The sequence below is a fragment of the Acanthisitta chloris genome, unplaced genomic scaffold (assembly GCF_000695815.1).
Source record: "Acanthisitta chloris isolate BGI_N310 unplaced genomic scaffold, ASM69581v1 scaffold20468, whole genome shotgun sequence".
Taxonomy (NCBI): domain Eukaryota; kingdom Metazoa; phylum Chordata; class Aves; order Passeriformes; family Acanthisittidae; genus Acanthisitta; species Acanthisitta chloris.
In genome coordinates this window covers 47892-71238 of record NW_008686737.1, presented here as the reverse complement: position 1 = coordinate 71238, position 23347 = coordinate 47892, and the positions used below count along the sequence as shown (strand labels likewise).

The 23347-nt window shown below is 38.2% G+C and overlaps 1 protein-coding gene across 1 annotated transcript; it reads left to right on the top strand.

Annotated features, from left to right (window-relative positions):
• The first annotated feature begins 1063 nt into the window (after positions 1 to 1063).
• Positions 1064 to 23260, top strand: CASP7 (caspase 7, apoptosis-related cysteine peptidase). Its single transcript, XM_009080308.1, has 6 exons — positions 1064 to 1176; positions 18967 to 19115; positions 19983 to 20111; positions 20604 to 20779; positions 22234 to 22372; positions 22924 to 23260. The coding sequence occupies exons 1-6, from the start codon at positions 1064 to 1066 to the stop codon at positions 23145 to 23147; spliced, it is 930 nt and encodes a 309-aa protein (XP_009078556.1). The 3' UTR covers positions 23148 to 23260.
• Positions 23261 to 23347: the final 87 nt, after the last annotated feature.

Below are 23347 nucleotides of genomic sequence, written 5' to 3'. Positions count from 1 at the left end.
CTCTTGAAAATGATGGTTTAAAAATGTTTTTGTCAAAGCCGAATCTATACTTTTGGGAGCTGCTGTGTCTCTCAGAGTGCTCCTGAACTTCGGCCAGTGTCCCGGACCCGTAGAGCCGCAGGGCACAGCTGGTGGTCTGAGCTGCTGATGCAAGGGCATCGGAGTCGTTTTCAAGCTGGATGTAACCATGTGCTTTTCTCAGTAAACCTATGATAAAAGCAAGTTTAAGCGGCCTAAATATGGGGAAGGGGCAGGAATCATTGCTGCTTTTCCTTATGAAAATCTGGAGGCAGAGTTGGACCAGATGGCTCAGAGCATCCTGCTGAGAGTGAAGGTGCAGAACCTGCACTGCTGTCTGCCCTGCTCCTCACCCCATACTCCAGATCACTGTACTCTCCGAAAAATTACTCCTTTCTTTTGGTAGTTGTCTACTGGCTCAATGATCTAGATTAAATTAAAACCATCCTTGGAAGATAACATGGGATTTTTTTTCTCTTACACACTGTGCGTATGCAAATGAAAACAGGAGCAGGAACTTTCTGTGTGTATTGGTACGGGATAGAATTGTAGTTACAAATTTTTTGATGCTAGTTGCCCTTGCTTTCATCTCAATATACTTCTTTCCAGACCATGATACATTTTCTGGGAATTGCTCATAAGATTTGGACAATGGTGTGATTCTTGGGGCTGTCTTGTGTCAGGGCCAGGAGTTGGACTTTGGTGATCCTAGTGGGTCTCTTCAAACTCAGAAGATTCTGTGATTCTGTTCTATGATCTTTCACTGTGAAATTATGCTTAGTTTTGCTCTTACTTGCATTTTTGAGTATGGTATTAGGCAAGCTCCTATTGGCAACTGCCTTCAGGCAATACAGACAGCTGAGCATGTGCAATGCCCTGTCAATTCAGGGCCATAAATCTGCAGCCACTCTTAGTTGATGAAGTATACAGTGTAATAGGCTAACAACCTCACATGTATCTGGTGTAATGGTTTGGTTTATAGAAGTATTTCTAAAATGCTGGTTTTCACTGAGAGACACTTATATTCTTGTGCTTTTATTTGCAGATGTCAGAAGATCAGCATGTTGATCACTCTACTGAAGAGGGAGGTGATGAAGTTGGCTATGATATAGTTGATGCAAGGCCGGACAGAAGTAGCAGATTCTCACTTTTTGCAAAGTAAGTTGTGACTTTTATTCCTGTTCTTGTTGCTGGCTTAGCTGTCATGCTTCCCTTCTAATCATAGCAACATAGAAAGGCTTGATTTGGTGTTCAGTTTGCCATGACCACAATGTCATGGATGGTCTGGATAGGGAGATGGTTTATGTTGTATGGATTTAATATATCTGGTCTGTGCCTTAAAGCATTCCTCTAAAGTATCTCCCTATAGAGAGACCTATAGTATCTCCCACAAGTTATATTTGGCAGTCAAGAGACCACTGAGTTCATTTAGCATCAATTATAGTCCCTCATCTTAAACATTGCCCTTTGGTGAAGCTGGGAATTAAATATGCCATTAATTATCTATTTTACTGCATTCAGCTCAGCTAATCTCCAACATCATTGGAATCCCCTGCTGACTCTTTAAGTTAGTTTAAAGCCTGGATGTGCCATCTAGGCTGTAGCACAAAGAAGCCTCACCAAGACTAGAGATATAACCCCTTACAGAATACATTAAAAGCCTTTCATTTTAAAGCATAGTAGTCTCACTGAAGCATGAGCTTACCCTCATTAAATCGATAGGAAGCAAGAACTATTTGCTGCTTGTCTGTACTCCTGAAAACACTAGATAAATGTGATTGAAAATGCAAAAGGTGAAAAATGAACGTGCAAAGTTTACAAACACTATTGAATGTCAGTAAATGGCTATTTCACATTGGATTTAGCGAGGTTTTGTAAGAGGTATTTAATACAAAGGCTAATGTATTTACAGAGATATTTTATTTTTTTTACTATTGGACATTTACATTCAAGTGAACACTGTCAGAGAAAGTACATGAAGAATATACTTTTATTTTGGCAGTTTATTCTATGAGTTTAATAGGGGTAACAAATCTGTGAGAGAAGTGAAGATGCTTTAGCCTTGGAAGAGATTTGATGTGCTGTTAAGGAAAGCACTGTATTTTGTCTCATTTTATCATTCCTCAAATATGTTTCATGATGTGTATTATTAATTTTAACAAATGTTGTAACATTTGTTCTGAATCTTTCCAAACATTTTTCAAAGGTTTCTTTTAAACTTTATAAAATATGTGGTTTGATATTTGAATTGGTCTTCTTTATAGGAGGTGATATGCTAATACTGTTATTAAATTATGCTACTCAAAGTTAATAATTCCCGAAGGAAAAGCAATAATCAGCATTTCTATCACTTTTTTCTATAAGAAATTTTTCAAATAATTTGGTTTTCATCAGTTTGAGGCATTCATCTTTTGGGAAGTCCTTGAAGATACAATTTGAAACATTTTTCTTCAGAAGTGAAAAAATGCTCAGATTAACTATGAGGTAGTTGAGAAGATTCAACTTAGATTTTGTATGGAAAAAAAAAGTCTGAGAAATCTGAGTTTCTTGTGGAAGGTGATGATTGTCTAAAGAGGAATGAGGTGCTTGACAAGAAGTTCTTAAAAATCCGAGCACAGTGACAAGGTCTTTGTCTTATAGAAACTAGAACTCTTTGGCCTGAAGGAAGATAGGAGAGGAATGCAAGAGGGTGAAGGAAAATGGGGTATGAGCTCAAATTATGACTGTAATGGAGGAGGAAGTGAAGAGAGAATGATCATTCCTTGTGCCTCACAGGAAATTTAGGGGACACCCAATGAAAAGTTCATGCAGTAGGTTTAAAACAACCAGTCAGATGTCATTTTCACATAGTGCAGAATGCCATTGCAGAACATAAAGTCACAGGACATGCAGATGTCAAGATTTGAGATAAATTAAGAAGAGATTAGATGTATTTGTGGAAGAAAAGTCCAGTGGGAATACTGCTGTTAAAATCTTGGTTGCAAGATGTTCCTAAATCATGTTTCTGTGAGAATATATTCTGTATCCATTTTCTTTTGTTTGCTTTCTTCAGACTCATCACTAGTCAGTACCAGATACTGGGCTAGATGTACTCTTAGTTGAACCAGTGTGGCTCTGTGTCTTGATTTCCAAGGCTTCATTTTGGCAACATGAAGTAATAGCTGTAAAACAAGATGTCTGTAAAGCTTTAGTGACTACAGTTTTATTGACCCTTTTTTTGTTGTTTTAGCAACCTGGTTTTTATCAGCTGTGCAGTAATTTCAATGAAATCCTGCATTGCAGTTTATTTACTGTTGCTTAAAATGTGTAAGTTCAATAGGAAAACAAGTAACTTGTGTTGGTAAACAAGTACATTAATTAGTTTTAATATAAGACAGAGCAGTGAGAAACTTAATTTAAAGCTGCTCAGAAAGATCAACTGTTTCCAGTTCACAGTTTCAATTTGACACTTTCTGGCTGTGACTGGAGATCTGTCTCACAAGAGCAGTAACTAGAAATAAATGAAAATCTTACTCACTACAGCACATTTCTTTCTGAGAAGTCTGTGAGGGTGCTTTACCATGCAGGCCACGAGACTGAACAAGCCACAGTAGGCAGGTTCTTCTGACTGCTCAACGATTTATGGGAGTTATCTCCTATGTATTTCCTTCTCTTTGAAAAAATGCTGGTACTTAGTTGGTAAGGAAAAACTATTTGGTGGGGAGAAGAGTGGAAAAAAATTCACATCTGCCACAGTGGTGTTTGGTTCCAGGGTTTTTTTAACCACTAGATGGCAGGAAGGTATCAATTTTGTTTACTGCAAAAACTGGAGAAAATTGGGTGTGTTGCAGTTGAGCAAAAAGTAAAGTTTCCAAAAGCAGAAATGGCAGGATACACTCTGGCAAGCCTGCACACAACAGAAATTTAAAACATGGTTAAACAAAGATTAAGCTGAGGATTCCAAACGTGTATTTTAGTTTTTAATGTAATAGTTGGAAACTATTAGAATATTTCCCATAGGAATTTTTATTTTCTATGCTGTGTGTGTTCCTGTTACACTTTCAAGGCTTTAAAACTAGTCTCACTTTTCCACAGGATGATTTAATATCTTAATTTGATATCTTTTGTGTTTTATTGTGGAACTCTGTTAGGGAGATTGATAGCAGCAAACCTATTTTAGCATCCAGGAAACATAATGTAACATGAAATGGAATAGAATTGTGGTTCCACTGTGTTAAGCAGAGCTAAGATTTCTCTTACTCCTCATTAAAGTTGGGGTTTTTTCAAAAGCTACATCCAAAAATTCCCAAGGCTTGGGTAGACTCACACTTGAGCTGTCAATAATCTTGACTGCTCATGGTCTTCAGCGAAGAAACATAATGCAGAGGAGAGTGATTGTTAGTAGTATCAACATACCACTTTTTTCCTAATTTAATTGTATAGAACCATTTCTCCTCTAGTTACTTTTATCTACTCCATCCCTATTGTCTTTTTTTTTACAGTTAATATTTCCCTTCTCATCTGGCAACAGAAAACATAATTTAAATAGCCGTTCTTATAAATGCCTAGCTGCAATTGAAACTGTGTGATTCTGTAGTGCCCTTAATGCAGACACATGAAATACATTGTAAGAAAATCCCACTGAGGAACTGAAGAAGATTGTAGGGTACATGAACAGATAGTCCCTGAGAGTATTTCAGCTGTTTAACACTGCAAACCCAAAATATCTGTAAGATACTTATTTCTGTCAAGCCATACCACTATAAAGTTTGAAATTTGAAAGTTTCCTGGAAATAGCAGTGTGCATCTTGCCTCCTGTAGTTCAAAGATTGTGATGATTATATTGTTATGATATCTACCAGGTTTGTACATTAGCATGTAAGTTTTCTTTTCATGTGTGCAGTGTTTATTTGGCTTACAGGGCATCAAAGTGAGGAAGCACAGATGTTACCAAAGCTGTCTATTTTAACTTCATGACCTTTATCTCAGTATAGCCATATTTCTCAAAATAAATAGCCTCATCCTTCAAAGAAGGAATATTATTTTTTGAGATTCAGCCTCAGCTGAACCTCAGTTTTGGAGCTGTAACAGGTGTGGAAAGTTGTCTTTGTTTCAGCTTTGCTCTTCTGTTGTTCCTCTGTCTTTTGGGGAGCTATTTTCCATTCACTAACAGCTTGTTTTTATTTGTTTTATAAAAGAAGCTGCTTTGCAGGTAGAACTTTATGAAGAACAGTTTCACAGTGATGCAGATGCATATTTTCAGAGTTGTCCATTTTGGATTTTTTTGGCCCATTTTAAAACCATGGGCCTGGTCTGTGATGGGGATGCCTTAGCTGGACACCAGGTGCTCACCAAAACCACTTCATCACTCCTGTCCTCAGCTGAATAAGGGAGAGAAAATACAATAGAAATACAAAAGAAATGTACCCCTTTTATTCTCAGATAGACTAAAAATAGCAAGTTACTTTAAAGCAAGTAACAGCTGATGAATCATTATCTGAAGTTATGCTTGGGGCTACAATTCAGATGTCTGAAATTACCTCCTGTTTCAGCCTCATGTTTCCTTTATGTTTCTAAGTAAATCACTGTGCAGATTAGTCTGACCTGTAAATGGGCAGTGATCTTTCCTTTCACTGTCATAAGTCCAAAATCTATCACAATATACTTTGAATTTTGTTTGGAGTTTGTTGGCTCTGCTTAGCACAACCTAAATACCAATACTTTGTGTTCACCCCAAAGCACTGAACTTAAAATTTCAGGAGTAATCTATAGTCTGTTAAAGTTCCTACAAAAACAATAGATTGTAACATGGAACAACAGGGATGGGGTTTTTTTGTTCCTCTATTTTAAGCCATTTTAATATTTTTTTTAATGCAATTTTTGTTAGTTCTGGTACTCAGCTTCTGGAGAACTCAGTGGGAGTATTTAACAATGAGTAAAATTTGTGGTCAGTGCTTGTACTTTCCCTTGGACACTTACTGGATGTACCATGTAGGAAATGCCCAAGTATCTTGAAATAGTATCTAGTCAGAATTATAATATCTCATTAATTCATAGCCAGTGTTTGTTTCCAGTCTCCTTAGAGACTTTATCTTGTGAAGCACAGCAAACACTGAGTTAGGCAGGAACTGTATCTGTAGCAATCACGGTCAAGTATCATAATTACTTTTTAGTGTAGTAGTTTATTTCCTTCATTACAAGAAACTCTAGGCTGTATGATACAAAACTGGGAGAACAGATATTATGCAGTATCACTTTCAAGCTTTCAAAGCAATCCAAACAAATTGAAGTCAAATATATAATCAACCAAAATTGTTTTAGGGTAAATATATAGGAAATAGTTCTATGAATCAGGATACAAAGAGGTTTTGTAAACCATGCATGTTAATTTGCATTATTTTCTTAGAGATATTCATTGTGTAAATATTGTAGAATGGTGGATCAGGTTTCGACAGAAGGAAGAAAGACGTATCACAAAGTGAAGTCTGTTGTCCCACCTCCATCTCAAGACCTGCTGCATTTTCCTCTACTCTTACATAGGAGCAGTGACAGAATCAGAGCGATGGGAGTGTGTTTTCTGCTTGTCAGCAAAGGTAGATCAGGCCTGCATGACCTCAGCTTGCAGGGTGATAGCTATGAGGGTTTGAATAGCCCCATAGAACAGTCCAGTGTGACCCACTGCTGACACATGCGAATCTTTGGGCCTGAACACAGGGAGCATCCTGTTTCACTCTGCAATGTAACCCTGAGCATGGTGGGCTCCTAGCATTAGCAAAGAAGATTAGACTTGCTCTTGAGGACAAGCTGAAGCTGTTTTCAGATGCAGTGTGGAGTACCATTTGATGATGAGCCAAGGTACTGTAGAATGTTGTTCATCTCCTTCTTTCTCTGCCACCTGTTTGGAAGGCTCATGAATTAATACCCTAAAAGTGTTTAGTTTCAGTGCTTATAGCAAGCTAATAGTAACTCCACTGGCATTTTGCAATTGATAATCCTTGTCAGAGTGTTCTTTGGGAAATAGTATTTGGATGGGTTGCTTTATTTTGAGTCATTTTCCAAGCAATCCACATATATCTGTTAATTGCTCTGAGTACCCATGATAGATAAGAGAGGCTTCATCTCTTTTATTTTGCATTGAATTGGCAGTTGCCTATGTACATTATACTGCCTAGGATATGATCGTGCAAGATTTCAGTTTCCAGAACACCCATGGAAGGTATGTACGTGCAGGTTTTCTAGAAATGAGCAGAAAGCCTTTCAGCAAGCAAAATTCTTTATTTGTAAAAATTCACCTTTTGAATGTTATTTGAATATTATGTTGCTGACAATATTGTGAGGCCTGCACACCAGATATCATGCAGCTAATTAGGAATCTGAATTCCAAATTGATGAATGGCAGTTTAGAGCTTTGTTTTGCAGACATTGCATCACAGTGTTGTCATCTAGGTTGTAATCTGTAAAATATCAAGTGCACAGAGACTAGGGCACTGCTACTTTTTTTTTCTTTTACTTTTGTCTTTTTTTGATTGTTATGAAATGTGGACAATATTAGACACGAATATATGTTGAAGTTTTTGCACAAAGTGCAGCTGGCTTAGTTCCTGTGCTCTTAGTCTGCTTCATTTGTATATATTAAATAACATTGCAGCCATGGTTTGATTTGAATTATGTTAAGGCCATCACTAACACATAGTTAAAAGGAGAGGAAGACATATTTACATGTAACTATCAGAACTCCAAAAGATATTTACAAAGTATGCCAGAAGTTGTAGTCTGAGGCTTGTTCTTTCAAACAGCTCAACTCCTTTTCATTACACAGTGAATTCCAAGTTGTCCTGGACTGAGTTTCACTGTTTTCTAGGTTCTTAGAGAACATTCTCCCTTGTAATTGAAGATGGGTCTGAAAATTAAAATGGAACCAAAAAAAAAGCTACAAGAATAGCTCAGAGTCTGAAAAATGTCTTATGATGAGGAATTTAAAATGTATTTAGTTTCTCTAACTAAAGTTGAAAGACAATTTGGTTGTACTTTACAAAATCTAGTGTACTATGTAAGTATATAAGTGATGGAAGATCAGAAGATTGGAGGCACTTTTTTGTAAACAAAGAATTTGTAAATTCATCCAATGGATCCATAAATGGTTCTTTTAAATAAATCTAAAAGATGTTCTGCTCATTAAGCAGAAGCTGGAGGCTTGTAGAAACAACTGAATAAGGGTTTGTGGCTTGCTTTGCAGGAGATCAAGTGAAGTGTGCTCACACTCCAGTGAGTCCGTTACTGCAATTAGGATGTTGCAGCTCACGAGTTGATTTTGTTGATCTCTGAAACTGTTGCAGTTGTGTGGCTTTGTGGTACAGCAGGCCTGTTGAAACCACACTTCATATTGTGGTTTGAGAAGAACATACAAATAGCCATCACTGTAGTTCAGCTGAGTAGCTGCAATGTGATGAGCTGTGGTATCTTGACTGTTAAACCAAGGTCCCTGAGGACTTTAAGGCTGTAAGATACTAGAGGGAAATGCCATATTCTGTGAACTGCAGCCCTGTCATTCTTGCAGTTGGCATTAAGTAATCATGTGCAGGCACTAGCAGTTTTCTCTCTTCAGGGAAGCTAATGTGCAGTAATCAAAGACAGGAATTTGCTTCTGGACTGAGAGCCACTGTAAACCTCCCTAGAGGTAAGAATGCCTTTGTCCCACGTAATTTTTTTCCAGGAGGCACATGTCAGTAAGCTACCTCACACTCTCTGAACCTAAACATTGTACAGGTGTATAAAATAGTGGATTTAAAATTTAGGCTTTAGCTTACTATACAGAATCACAGAATGGGTAAGGTTGAAATGGACCACAGTGGGTCATCTGGTGGTCCAACCTCCCTGCTCAAGCAGGGCCATCCTAGAGCATGTTGCACAAGATTGCATCCAGATGGTTCTTGAATATCTCTAGTGAGGGAGACTCCACAACTTCTCTGGGAAATCTGTTCCAGGGCACAGTCACCCACATGATAATGTTCTTCCTCATATTCAATGGAACTTCCTGTGCATCAGTTTCTGCCTGTTGCCTCTTGTCCTATTGGTTGGCACCAGCGAGCAGAGCCTGATCCATCCTACTGACACCTCCCTTCAGATAGCTATAGATATTGATGAGCTCCCTTCTCACTCCTGTCTTCCCAGGGCCAAACAGGCACAACTTTCTCAGCCTCTCCTTGTATGAGAGATGCTCCTGACCTTTAATCCTTCTTGCTGGCCTCTGCCAGACTCACTCCAGGAGCTCCATGTCTCTCTTGTACTGAGGAGCCCAGAACTGGATGCAATACTCCAAATGGGCCTCACTAGAAGTGAGCACAGGAGTAGGATCACCTCCCTCGACCTGCTGGCAGTGCTTTTCCTAATGCATCCCAGAATACCATGGGCCTTCTTGGCCACAAGGACACATTGCTCATGGACAGCTTGTTGTCCACCAAGACCCTCAGGTCCTTCACAGAACTGCTTTCTGGCAGGTCAACCCCCGGCCCGTACTGGTGTTTGGGGTTATTCTTCTCCAGGTACTGGACCCTTTGTTAAATTTCAGACAATTCTTCTCTGCCCATCTCTCCAACCTGTTGAGGTTCTTCTGAAGGTCTGCACAGTACTCTAGGATACCAGTCACTCCTCCCAGGAAAGTGTTGGCTCCTAATATCCTCCTGGAAAGAAGCCATACAATCTGCAATTGCTTTATGAAATAAGTTTGTTTAGGCTCTATTTTGTAATGGAAAAGCTAAGACCAAGAGATATGGAGTTCCTTTCCCAAAGTTATTCAAGAGCAGAAGCATAATCCACACTCAGTTTTCCATCTGGAGCACAGCTAGTTGGCACTTAGTGGATAATAGAAGAAACCCCCCTCAACTGAACATTTTGGTTTGTTTAAAACTTTTAATCCAGTTAATTGAGCAATGCCCAATGTATTTTATTTTGTGTTCTACTCTTGGAGGTAGGGAGCTTAGGAAAATGCCAGTGTTTTTTAAACAAATGGAAGTGTTTTATTTTGCAGATTTTCTGTGAGATCTCTAACAGTACTGCTGCATATGTTGTAACACGAACAAAAGTAGGTTTTTAATATGAATCATAGAATAGAATCATAGATTATCAGTGTTGGAGGAGACCTGTAAGATCATCAAGTGCAACCATTAACCTGCCACTCTGCTGTAACCCCTGAACTGTAAATCATATCCTCCAGTGTCAGATTCAGATGCCTCTTAAACACTTCCAGGGATGGTGACTCCACCGCCTCTCTGGGCAATGTGGTGCTTTTTTATCGAATGAATGAACTCACTCCTGTCTTGAGCAAAGAATTTGTTAATGATAGCTTAGGTCCCTCCTGGTCCTATTATTATCTTTATAAGTTCAAGGAAATAATCTCATTGTTTACTTAACTCTTTTCTTTCAAGACTGTTACAGCAATATTTTCTGTTCAAAATTACTGTGTTTACAATTATTAGAAGGACTTGGGACATGAGTTTCCAAAGAAACAAGAGGTACTGTCTCCATTAGCTTCCTAATTTCAAGTTCATTGAAGCACAAGACTTTGCTGCTGCTGTTGACTTTTAAACTGGCTTTGTTTGGTCAGCTCAAAATAATTTCAGAGGTGTCCTTGAGAATTCATGAACCAATTGGCAGTTCAAAAAGAAACTGAAGGCTCATGAGAACATTTACAGTCAGTCATTATTTTATTGCCTGACTAGTCCTGTTGCTTTTACTAGGCCTGCTCCCAGGAGGGAAGTGGAGTGTGTTCATTACGGGCAGTGGTGTTCCAATAAGCACTCTGGCCATTTCCCTTTATTCCACCCCTTCCCAAAAATGACTTTCAAAGTTTAGTCATTTCAGCAGAGTAGTGTATGGTAAGTAGAATATACAAGGCCAGCATAGACTGTATATATAATTGATAAATATGAGCTTCAGACTCCAGTATTACCAGTTTAGCATGGTTCACTGTAATTTTAACTTTCTTTAACAGACAAAACATGACCATGAGAGGGAACAGAAATCTAGGACCATTTGACTGGGTTTTGTGTTTTAATGTTCTGTGTGTGTGTGTTGTACTGTGTTATGTTTGCTGTTCTAAAGTTTTCATGCCTTTTGTATTAGATGTCTGCTTACCATAGTAATCAGTGTAGGTGAAATAATGTTTAGATGCTTTTTGATGAACCTCTCTGTGCAGTTTTGTAGGTCCAGCTTTCTTCTCTCTTCTAAATGAAGGCTTTATTGTGTTGAAAAGATTCTGACTTTAATATTAGAAATTTCAAAAATTTTCTTCTGGCATCTATCTGGAATATATTTTAAAATAGCCTTCTAAGGTCTGGTTATTTTGTTGGTGCTCATCTATCAAAGTCAGAAGTCATTTGTTAATAACTTCCAGTAGGGAAATTGAAAGTATGCAATATTAACTTTCACTTCCTCCTATATATTAGTATTGCTCCTTTTTTTCTCAGGAGATTTTTGTTTCAACCGTTAAGCTGGCTTACAGTTTATTTACTGGTACATCATTTGGAAACCTGAGTAATTTTTGTTTAAGGAAAATATTGTAAGGGACAGTATTTATTTTCTTTGTTTACAATAATATTTAACCTCTATCAGAAGAGCCCTGGATAAGGTGTTATCTGTCTGAACAGAGATGAGCATTGCACCTGTCATTTGAGTATATTCAGGAGAAAAGGTTTGTGAGACCATAGCATAGGACAGATTGAAAATAGAGCTGAAGTCTACCAAATGCTTATGTCTTCTGCAGTGTCTCCTGTCAGTGTCTACCACAGGAGTTCTGGCACATTGTCCTCTTAGCCTGTGACTCAGGATCACACCTTCAAATTCACTGTAATACAGTTTACTATTTGGCTAGACCGTATGGTTTACTCTTTATCCCATATAATTTATACTTTCTGATTTTTAACAGTAAAGGAGTATTCATTTTTATAAAAGACAATTCAAGTAATGACACCTTCTTGTTGTCCAGAAATATTGCTGCTCTGCCAACCTGATGCAATATTAATGGGAAAAGGCAACAGGCTAATCTGTTATTTGCATGCAGCTCTAAATCTGCATGACACTACCAAAACAGATCAGACAAAGAACAAAGAGTCTGCCTTAAAGAACTTAAGATCTAAAAAGCTCAAGTCAGGTTTAACATGTGTCGTTTGCTTGTTACTGCCAATAGGTTTCAAGATTAAAAAAAAATTCAAAGAGAGGAGAGTGTACAGTAATTGGAGGTGTACTAAATACAGTGAAATTAGACTAGATAAAAGTATTAAAGATGGATAAAAGTATAAAATCTGGTGTTTTGGAGAGAAGGTTATGTACAAGTAAGACATTAATGCATGATCATCAGAAAGCATCAGACAGGTGAATAGAGCACAAATTATTAGAATCTCTTAATCATCAAGTTTGGATGAGACCTTGAAGATCATCAAGCCCAACCCTCCACCTATCATTGCAACCCCTAACCACTAAAGCATACTGAGGCTAAGGCAGAAACATAGCAACCTTGATTTGTCTGAGTTATGAATCCTGTTTCCTGTTCACTTTTTTGGAGGGAAGAATAACTGAATCGGTCTCCAACACACTCAGTTTTATTACACATAGTTTAGTGATGCTTTATGAATTCAAACACTATCCTCTTTGCATTTTCTTTGTTTCTGTCTATCCTTTAACTATCTATTTAAATAAATAAATTCAATCTAGGATTTTTCCCCAGGAGAGCAAACAGCACTTGTGATGAGTGATAGTCACAAACATAATTTATGCTGTCCATGCAACGATGGAAGGCGTGGGTTTTCTTAGACAGAAAGAGCAGCACAAAGCCACACAAACTACATAAAATTAAAACAGGCTATGTAAGATTCTTCAGAGGTCTTAAAACTAATGTATTGTCCCATACACTTACTCCACAATATTGTAACTTAATGGAGACTTTATTCAAATAAAGCCTGTAAAGAGGTCCCCAAATGTAAAAGTCATAAGGGAAACATCTCAGCTGTTTGTAAGAGAATAAGGAGTATTGCAGTTTTAGGATACATTGCATCTCACAACATGGGATGTATGAAAGTTCTGGTGGATGTTGAATTACCTGAAAATATTTGTACTGTGAATTTTGTCACTGTATCACTGCTGTAATCTTGCCTGGACTCAACAGGATGGCTGACAATGTGACAGAAACTAGAATAAAACAATTCTCTGGTGCCCAAAAGCATTTGGACTCCGGAAGGGATCCTGAAATGATGTGTTTTGTAAAGACACCATGTTTTTAAAGGCAAATTTCCTTTTTAACAGAAACCTGCTATTAGTCATTCAAAAATTATATATGATTGTGCATTGTATTAAAGAAATTTGCCAGAGGAAAGCACAAATTTACTGAACTTCAAAGAGCAGAGCAGGACAGAGTTCTCTTCTTTTGTGTGTGTGTACTTCAAATAGAAATTAATGTAATCAGTGTTGCCTTTTCCACCCATTTCTGAATGTGAACTTCCTTAAATCCAATAGTATCCATAATTGTAGAATGTTTTTTTACCTGTGTACATTTTTTCAGTACAACAACAAAAGTCCCTAACTTTCCTGGGTGAGAAAGAGACTATAGCTGTTCTCAAAGCCTGGATATCTCTCTGTAATATTATTTTTAGAGTTCATTTTTATTAACACATTTATTTCTTCTTAGAAAAGCAAACAAACAAAAAGGCAAAAAAAAACCAAAACAAAGAGGAAAGTCCTCCCATCCTGTGATTGGGCAGAGATGATTGTGAAATTTGTCTTTATTCATCTAATCCTCTGCCTATAAGGCTGTTTAAGTGATTGTTTCTTTCCAGGGAGAGCTGTTCCTTCTGTGTGCTGAGTGTCACATTGCTTTTAAAGCTAAGCAGCTCATGTTTTCAGAAGAGCTCTATTGTCTGTCGGTTCACTATCATCCCCTATTTAATATTGTTAATGTTGAGGTCTATTGAACAGATTAGTGTAACAGTATCTACCCTAGAGATTGCATGTTCTTCATAATGTTTCCCTTTCATCCACTCTTGAGAACTTTCCCTGCATTATGCTGGTACTGTTCCAAGGGGAGTCCATGTAGTCACAGCAGATCAGCTTTCTTAGAGCAGAAGGGTTTTTTGCAGTTATTGGCCTTTACACCTTGCAGAAAGGTAGGCAGTACCAGACTACACAGCTGCCATGAGTTTTGTAATGTGATGGAAGGCAAAGACCCTCCCCACTTGAAGTTAAGCTGCTGATTCTCATTGATACACTTATTACTCCAGAGAGCTGTCACACCTGAGCCTCAGAGCTTGGCTGTAGCAGGTGGGAGAGATGATGGAAAACAACACTCAAGGAAGCCATTCTGCTCATGGAGAGAACTTTACTATGTTGGTATGTCGTACTAATATATGGTAGCAAAAGGAATTGCAGGAAGGTGCCAGTAGAAGGAGAGCCAAAGAAGAGGAAGCTGCTGAGACACTGCTCTATTTTATGTTTTATCTTTGTCTAAATAATCTTGGTGTAGTTAAATGTTATCAGTGTTATTTTTATCCTTAAATCTTGAATCATACTGAAATCATAATTTATCCCAAGTATAAAAGAAAAGAAAGTTTGTCGTGATAAGTAGCAGATTAGATTTAGACAGTCAAGTCCAGTACTGGTGCAAGTGATATATCTCCATTGACTCTGACAGAATTTTAGCCACTCATGGTGATAAGAAATTTGACTGTTGCTGTTTAGAGGTTTAATAACAAACTGATCCACGGTATGGATAACTCTGGTTTTATATTTGAAAAGTGAGAAGTTGATAATGCTTTCACTGGGCTGACACCAATTGAGCCTAGACTTGATGAAATCACATTCCCAGACATACTGTTGTCAAGCCTAAGGCCTGGATTTAGAGACACAGGAAGGGTGAAAATGTGCAAGCAATATGAGAGTGCCAGAGCAGAGTTTCAGTTTTGCTGAACTCTTGACCAAAGGGAGAGAACATGAAATATGTGAGAGCACTGACAGGAAGAATATTTCTGTCCAAGGGAAGGATCAGTGTCCACTAGCAGAGTGAGGAGTTATGGCACAGTTGTAATTAAGAGCTGAAGAATGAGTAAACAGTCATAAAGTCAACTTTCTACTTAGTCTGGGCAAGTTTGAATATCAAAAGAAAGACACTCAGAATGAAATAAAACTGAGGGCACAGAGTTTAAAACATTTTATAACAGCACATAAGTAACCTGTGGAAACCCTTTTGGAAAATACAGTAATTAGAAAGCTTAGTAAGAACAACCGCAGTAGCATTTATACTAACAGGAATCCAGTTCAAGGTTTAGAAAATAAAAATTTGGCTGGAAATCTTTAGGCTTTCAGCCATGAGCCAGCCTGTCACTGACAGGGCATTTCCCGTAGGGACTGATTATTACATATTTATTGCTTTGTTAGGCATTATTACAAAGTTTGATTTAGCTTATTAAAACTGAAGAGGTGGATGTTATACTGTTGGTTTAGTCCAGTCAAGCAATTCCCTTAATGTGCTATGCTGGTACAGGAAACAATCTTCAAAAAGAATTCCTGTCTGGACTGCAGGCCCAGGCTGTGTATACTCCACAACCTATGCCACCTTAATCATTTGTTTTGGACTGATACCAAAAGATTTCTGGAACTTTTTGTTGTCTTCCAGTAAAGAAATGATAGGTGTAACCCTACCTAGCATACTGTGGTTTTTTTAGTGTCTCATTAACCTGTTTAGCTTGGGAGGAATCATTAGAACAAAACCATAGGATCCTTTGTGAAGGAACAGGGAAATGATAGTTATGTGTGCTATTGTGCTGCCAAGGCTTATGTGTGACATTTGACATCAACAGGCATCGAGCTTCTGGTATGCTTTTGAGAGTACCAGCAGTAGTGGCTACATCCCTTAAACTCCTGAGTATTTCTGCATGAATGAGTGCAAACTCAGAAGCTAAGTGGTTTCCGAAACTTGTGTTGTTACGTTGCTATGCCACTTAATCCTAGCTGTGATTTTCACTGAGACTTTTTTGTGGGGTAACATGGCTGCCTGATTTCTGGGCTAGAATTAGATCACTTCCAGCATTTTAGGAGAGTAGACAGTGCAAACATGATACCATACTACTCATGTGGGTCTGTCCCAAGTGTTCACAGCTGTTCATGTGTTGGACATAAACAGAAATGTGTGTACAATCCCCTTGAAAGTATCCTATTGTGTGTAACAGCCACTGTTAGTCGTACAGCTTCTTCAGGAAATCAGTGAAGCCAAATAAATCTATAGAAACTTGAATCTGTGGACTGAGGAAATTAGCCTCTTCATCAACCTGAGTGGTATTCATTGTTTTGAAATTTCTTCTTCTCTCTTGGCCTGAGAGCTGTCTACTGATGAAGGACCAGGGGGAATTTTAGGTTAAAATAAGAATCCAAGATGTCTTTGAAAGTCAAATGTGGTATTAACATCATGCAGCTGTGAATAGTTCTTTAAAATAGTTAAAATCTTTTCTTGAGGCAAAGCATACTGAATTAGTGCTCCCGGAGACCTCAAGAAGTAGTAGGCAAGGAGAATACCAATATGTGCAATTTGTCAGGGAAAAAGCCTATATTTCACAGTCATTAGGGTTGGAAAAGACCCCTGAACTTATTGAGTCCAACTTTTGACCTAACTCTACCATGTCAACTAGTCCATGGCACTAAGTGCCTCATACAGTCTTTCTTTAAACACCTCCAGGGACAACAGCTCCATCATATCCCTGGGGAACACATTCCAATGTCTAATCACCCTTTCTGTAAGGAAATTCTTCCTGATGTCCAACCTGAATGTCCCCTGGCATAGCAGAAGATTGTGTCCTCTTGTCCTGTCACTAGTTGCCTGCGAGAAGAGACTGAGCTCACCTGGCTACTACCTCCTACCAGGTAGTTGTAGACAGTGATAAGGTGACCCTGAACCTCCTCTTTTCCAGACTAAGCAACCCTAATTCCCTCAGCCTCTCCTTATAGGACTTGTGTTCCAGACCCTTCAGCTTCGTTGCCCTTTTCTGGACATGCTCCAGCACCTCAATGCCCTTCTTGAAGTGAGGGCCCAGAACTGGACACAGTACTGAGGTGTGGCCTCACCAGTGCCAAGCACAGGGTGGAGGATCACTTCCCTAGTCCTGCTGACCACACTACTGCTGATACAAGCCAGGATGCCATTAGCCTTCTTGGCCAGCTGGGCACTCTGCTGGCTCATGTTCAGCTCCTGTCAACCAACATCCCCAGGTCCTTCTCTGCTGGTCTCCTTTCCAGCCACTCTGCCCCCAGCCTTTATCACTGCATGGGGTTACTGCAGCTAATTTCCAGAGTATCTGACAAAATACTCAAGTAGATATGATTCAATATCTTGTTTTGTAGTCTCTAAGAGAAGTCTAAAAGAGGAGATAATATTAGAATGGTCACATGTAAAAAGAGTATAATGAAAGCCTGCAAGGTGCAGCTGTTTAATTTGCCCCTTTATAACAGAAAATGATGATACTCATAGATAAGAAGCAGCTGTTTTACAATTGAATTGCAGTAGCATTTATACATGATGAATCATGTAAAGAAGGTTTGTTATAGATTCCAATTAGTCTTGTCCTTTAATAATAAAAAAGAGGACACTTAAAGCTAAAAGACAGCTATTGTTAAATCAGGCAGGTAAGAAAATAGATTACCTAAACAATATTCAATCGATTCACAGCAATCTCATGTCTACAGGCTATTATTGAAGCAAATAGCTTGATAATTCTTTAGAAATATGTCAGAGTGAGAATAGTGAAAGTACTTACATTAATTGAGATTATGTGAAAAATCTAATTTTGTTCAAACTGTATTATACAGTTCATTGTGCTGTGAAAGTAGGTTGTTTTCCTCTTGGATATCAGCCATAAATACTATTGGAAGCAGGATGCTGGACCAAATAAGAGAGGTGCTGGTAACTTCTTCTGCCCTTTCCTGAGCATTGTTTCTAACTGGGCTTGCTCCAAAGCTTGTGTATAATCCTGAGGTTGAATCAGACCCTTTATAAGGTCTGGCTTCAGTTGTGCTTGAGGAGACCTTACCAACACCTGAATCCACCTGCTTGGACCAAAAAGTCCAGCTCTAAAAGCCACTAGTGCTGAGTTCCTCATGCTTATACATCAGGTGTGCAGTCTGTCTTTAACTGATTTGGTTTTAATACTTCATTTAGAATAAATTGGTGAGTAATGTCTGTGCTATCTTTTTCTAATCCAATCTTAGACTCCTGCACATAGAAGAAAGGTCAGTACACAGTGATATGACCAGAGAATATTTATTTTTATAACCAATTAATATAATCCATTTTGGTTTGAGTTGGTTTTTCCTAGGGTTTATTTGGAGCTCGGGTATCGACGATTACATTAACATGTGCTTAGGTTTTTCATGGGTTCAGACTGCTGTTTGGCAGACCAAATTAACACATTATGTGGTCACATCTATAACCTTCATCAGTAGAAACTACCTACTGTTTCATCTTAAACTTCAGAGAATTTAGGGATGATGGTGATTCAGTAAACAAATCTTACCACACCACTGGTTAAACTGTCTATCTTCTTGTGCTTGGAATAGTTATTAAGGGAGATCTGTCTCTCCTTTCATGAATCATTTATAGTAGAAGTAAAATATGCCCAGAAAAGTAGTTTGTAAAAGGTTATTGTCAGCCTGACTTCATGTTTAGGCCATTTATTCTGTCTGTGAGTCAGGATATGTGTATCCTACTAGTGGCTGCAGTTCACTCTAGAGTTATTTTACCTCATCAAATCCCAGTGCACACAATAATCACTTCATGGAAATCACAAGATCTTTATGCCTTGATCTGAAATATGAAGGAAGAAAACAGACATTGGAGAAGGAAAAACATTGGGTAGGGCTGCACGAATGGTTGGAATTAAAATAAATAGGCCATGCATGTGACTGGTCACTAACAATAATTTCATTTGGTTCACCTAGAAAAAAGAAGAATGGAGAAGAAGAACAGCCAAAGCCCTCTCTCAGTAATCAATACCGAATTGTTACACCCACATTCCAGTATAATATGGACTACAAGAAAGTGGGCAAATGTATTATTATAAACAACAAAAATTTTGAAGACAAGACAGGTAATGTTGTTCCTCTGATGATACTCATTACAGGCCATAGAATTTTCATACTTTCATTGATCAATAAGCATTCTATTTTTAGGACCTAGAATTTTAATTAGTATATTTATCTTTTTTGATAAATAGTTGTTCCTAAAACTTTTCCTGTTCCTTAACATTTCTATTAGAGAGTGACTCTTTTCAGCTTCTTTGCAGTGTGTATTTCAAAGACCATGTTTCCTTGCTGTACCAACTTCAAACTAAACCTTTATCCCAGAGTTTAAGACTGTGTTGTTAAAATTTGAACTTTGGCATCAGCAACCCATGTTATAAATTCTGTGTCCCTGAGCTACAGCTGTGAGCTACAAAAGCTAATAGCTGTAGCTGTGCTCTGTTCACACTCCTGCATTTAGCTTTTCAGACCACATATGGTTTCAAAGTAGACAGATCCTTGTGTTATGATCAGCTTTATAGGATTTTTCTTATACACTTGACAAACACACTAAGTTGTTTTCTCCAAGGATTGTATATCAGTTCCTTTTATGTGGGTGTCATAGGGACTCTTTTCAACAGGTTTCCATGGGGTGTTTTATGCCTGTGTTACACTGCATAACCAAAAGGAGATGAATCATCCATAGAGGTCCTGTGTTGCAAGGTGCTGGAGACATGCCAGCATTTTTCGGGATAAGATATGTGTTAACACTAAATGTTGCCTTACTTGAAAATCTCACAATTTGTTCTCAGTGCTATGAGAGGATTGTTTTAAAAACATGTCACGGTGATATTGTTCAGGTTTATTAATTATAAACCTAAAAATTTACTTTTGAACACGTGAATTATTTCGAGTTGTGTAATGTGCAATCAACCATCTTCTTTGTTTTCTGGCAGGAATGGGTACACGCAATGGCACTGATAAAGATGCTGGAGATCTAGCTAAGAGTTTTAAAAACTTAGGTTTTGATGTTCACACCTACAACGACCGAAGCCGTGATGATATGGAAAAATTACTGAAGCAAGGTAAAAATTTGTAATCTTAGAATAATTTAGAATGGAAAAGACCTCTGGAAGTCACTGAATCTACTCCCTGCTCAAAGCAGGTTAAAGTAGAAGAGATTGCTTAGGCCCCACACGTACAGTTTTCTGTATAGAAGGATTTGGTTTCTGAATAGATTCGGCTTATTTCCCCACCTCTTCCTCCAACATGATTCAGAAACACACAGTGCTCTTGTGAAGCACCTGTCCTGTGTATTAGGCGAAGAGCCTTCTCGTGTCAGATAGAGTCCAGCCTGTTGATTCCAGTTTGCTAGACTCAGAGTCAAGTGCAAGGTGCATCCATGTACTCAAGGTACTCATCGCACTGTAAAAAGTGGGTTGTGTCATCTTTGTCTAATCCTTCATTTGCCTTCCAGTAGAGTCCAAATGTACATTTAGTCTCAGAAAAAAACGTGTTGCATATAATTTTCATTTAAAATGTTGATTCCTTTTGACTAAGAAGTATTTGATTTGTAGCTGCCGAGGAGAATCACAGTGATGCTGCTTGTTTTGCCTGTATCCTTCTAAGCCATGGGGAAGAAGGTCTCATCTATGGCACAGATGGACCCATGGCTATCAAGAGTTTGACTGCACTATTCAGAGGAGACAAGTGTAAAAGCCTTATAGGCAAACCCAAATTATTTTTCATTCAGGTAATAGCCCTAAGGTAAATATAGTATCCTACTGCTGCAGGGGGGAAAACATGCTCTGTTGGTTGTCTGCTCTAAAAGAGCTCTGTAGGTTAACTTACTGAATGTTGCTGGAGGTTTTGGGGGAAAAAATGTGTTGAGAAAAGTTGTCTCTGGGGGATTTGTATTGTGTTTTTAAAAGCTAATTTTTATATGAGATTCTCATATGTAAAGAACATGTAATTTTGTATGTGTTTTCTCTTGGTAATATATGAATTTCAAAGCAGAAAGATAAATTCCTCGTCCAGAGAGAGCTAAGAACAGAACTTGATTATCAGTAGGAATAACGCTGTTCAGGTCTGTCTGAATTAAGGCTGCCTCTACAAATTATGCATTCTGCTAAAAGAAGTACTTTTTCTCTTCCTCAGTAGTCTAAAAATTTAGATTGCATTTTAAAATTAGCATATAATTAATTGTATATTAGTTAAATTTTAAAGACAACTGTTTCAAACAGTATTAACTGACATACCATGGGTCTGAATTCTCTTTCTTGTCACAGTATTACATACATAGGAGAGTTGCAGCAGATGTGGTTTTCCCTAAGCTGTTCCATCAATTAATCCTCAACCTCAAAGGGAAATCTGTGTCTATTTTAGACTACTAAAGTAGTGTTTCTTTTAATTATAATTTTGGAATGAGTAATTATAGCCTTTAAAATTATCTTAATAAAGGCCACCAGCCCTGTTATATAAACCCATCAGACTGTTTTTTTGCAAGAGCTGTCAGTCAAAGCTACTGATCAAGAGCTGGAATTTACCAACCCAGACTGCTGTCCCAGTGTGCCCTTTAGCTAAACTCGCAATTAAGGGAAAATTAGGAATAAAAGAGATAAATGGAAAAATATTTAAGATGCAATATACTTGAAATGGGTGGTCAGACACTAGAACAGGTTGCCCAGACTGTTGAGTCTCCACCTGTGGAGGTATTCCAAACCCAACTGCACATAGACCTGGACATCTGCTCTAGCTGTCCCTGCTTGAGAAGGAGGAATGGGACTAGATGATCTCAGGATGTGATTTTGTTATGCTGTGCATGTCAGGAACCAATGACAATGTGTAGTTTGTTGTAAAGAAAATGACCAGAAGTTACACTGCACAAGGCATTATGTAAAAATTGAGTGCTGAGAATGGCTCTAGACTAGTAAAATTAATCATGGTTAGAATAATGCTGCCAAATAACTGAGATCCACAGCCTCAACACCTTTACCTCCCTTTACTCTATGGGAGGTATGTTTTAAAATGTGCAAGCTAGTAACTTTGTCACCAAACAATTAGACATCACCGCAGAACTGCATTTTTGCTTCTAATACATGCAAAGTACTGCTTAAAACAGAATCTGCTGAAAATGTTGATGAATACTGATTGTAACACCTTGTTTCTCCTTATTGGACAAATTCTATTTGTCTTCTCTTATTTCAGGCATGCAGAGGCTCTGAATTTGATGAAGGTATACAAACTGACTCTGGACCTGCAAATGACAATCTGGAAACAGATGCCAACCCGAGATACAAAATCCCAGTAGAAGCAGATTTTCTGTTTGCTTATTCCACAGTGCCAGGTAAAGAATAAGAGGGTCAGGGTGGGGATAGAAGCCTGATAACTCATCATCCATATTGCCTGGGTTGTAGACTGACCCTCACTGATGATATATTTTGCATTAATGGACAAAACATGAAGGCCTGGTGTACCTTGGGCCAGTGTATTGTATCCACCTCTTTTCCATTGGCTATAGAGGAAATAGGGGATTACAGATGGCAAAGACAGTTTTCTGAGAATCCTGCCCTTCCATGTCCCAGCTTAGTCAATATGTTGAATATTTGATGAAGGCAGGAAGAGGAAGAGTTACAGCACAGAACTTATTCTTAGAGAGGAAACCCATGAAATCCTTCTTCTTGCAGGTTCCCAAATACCAAAATGCAGAATGGTGCTTTAGTAGTGTGAAGATTGGAGAGTTAATACACATTATTCTTAACTTTAATGAAGTAGGATATGTGACACAAGTGTAGGAGTTCAGCTTTCTGCGTGTGCATTGTTAATCTTTGCCCAGAATCTTTAACACAAAAGAGCAAAAATAACCCCATGTGCTTTCTTATTTGTCATTCCTGTAAGGTTATTACTCCTGGAGGAATCCTGGAAGAGGCTCCTGGTTTGTGCAGTCTTTGTGCTCTGTGCTAAATGAGCATGGAAAACAACTTGAAATCATGCAGATCCTCACAAGGGTCAACTATGTGGTTGCCACAAATTTTGAATCACAGTCTGATGATCCACGCTTCAGTGAGAAGAAGCAGATTCCCTGCGTGGTCTCTATGCTCACTAAGGAACTGTACTTCTGAAAGTGTATTTTAATGCAGCCAGTGATGAAAGATCAGGATATGGTTTTGGGTGGAGATGTGATTATGAACAGGAGTAACGTATTTTTAATAACAAATGTAATTACACTGGATTTTTTTATATTGTATAAGCTGGGGCATGTAATGGATGGAGAATATGCAATATTTGAAAGAAGAATTAAATGCTGTGAGCCAACCTGACA

Coding starts and splice junctions, on each gene's coding strand:
- CASP7 (XM_009080308.1), top strand. CDS start 1,064: ATGTCAGAAGATCAGCATGTTGATCACTCTACTGAAGAGGGAGGTGAT. Junction 1,177..18,966: donor AGATTCTCACTTTTTGCAAA/GTAAGTTGTGAC, acceptor TGGTTCACCTAG/AAAAAAGAAGAATGGAGAAG. Junction 20,112..20,603: donor GGAAAAATTACTGAAGCAAG/GTAAAAATTTGT, acceptor TTTGATTTGTAG/CTGCCGAGGAGAATCACAGT.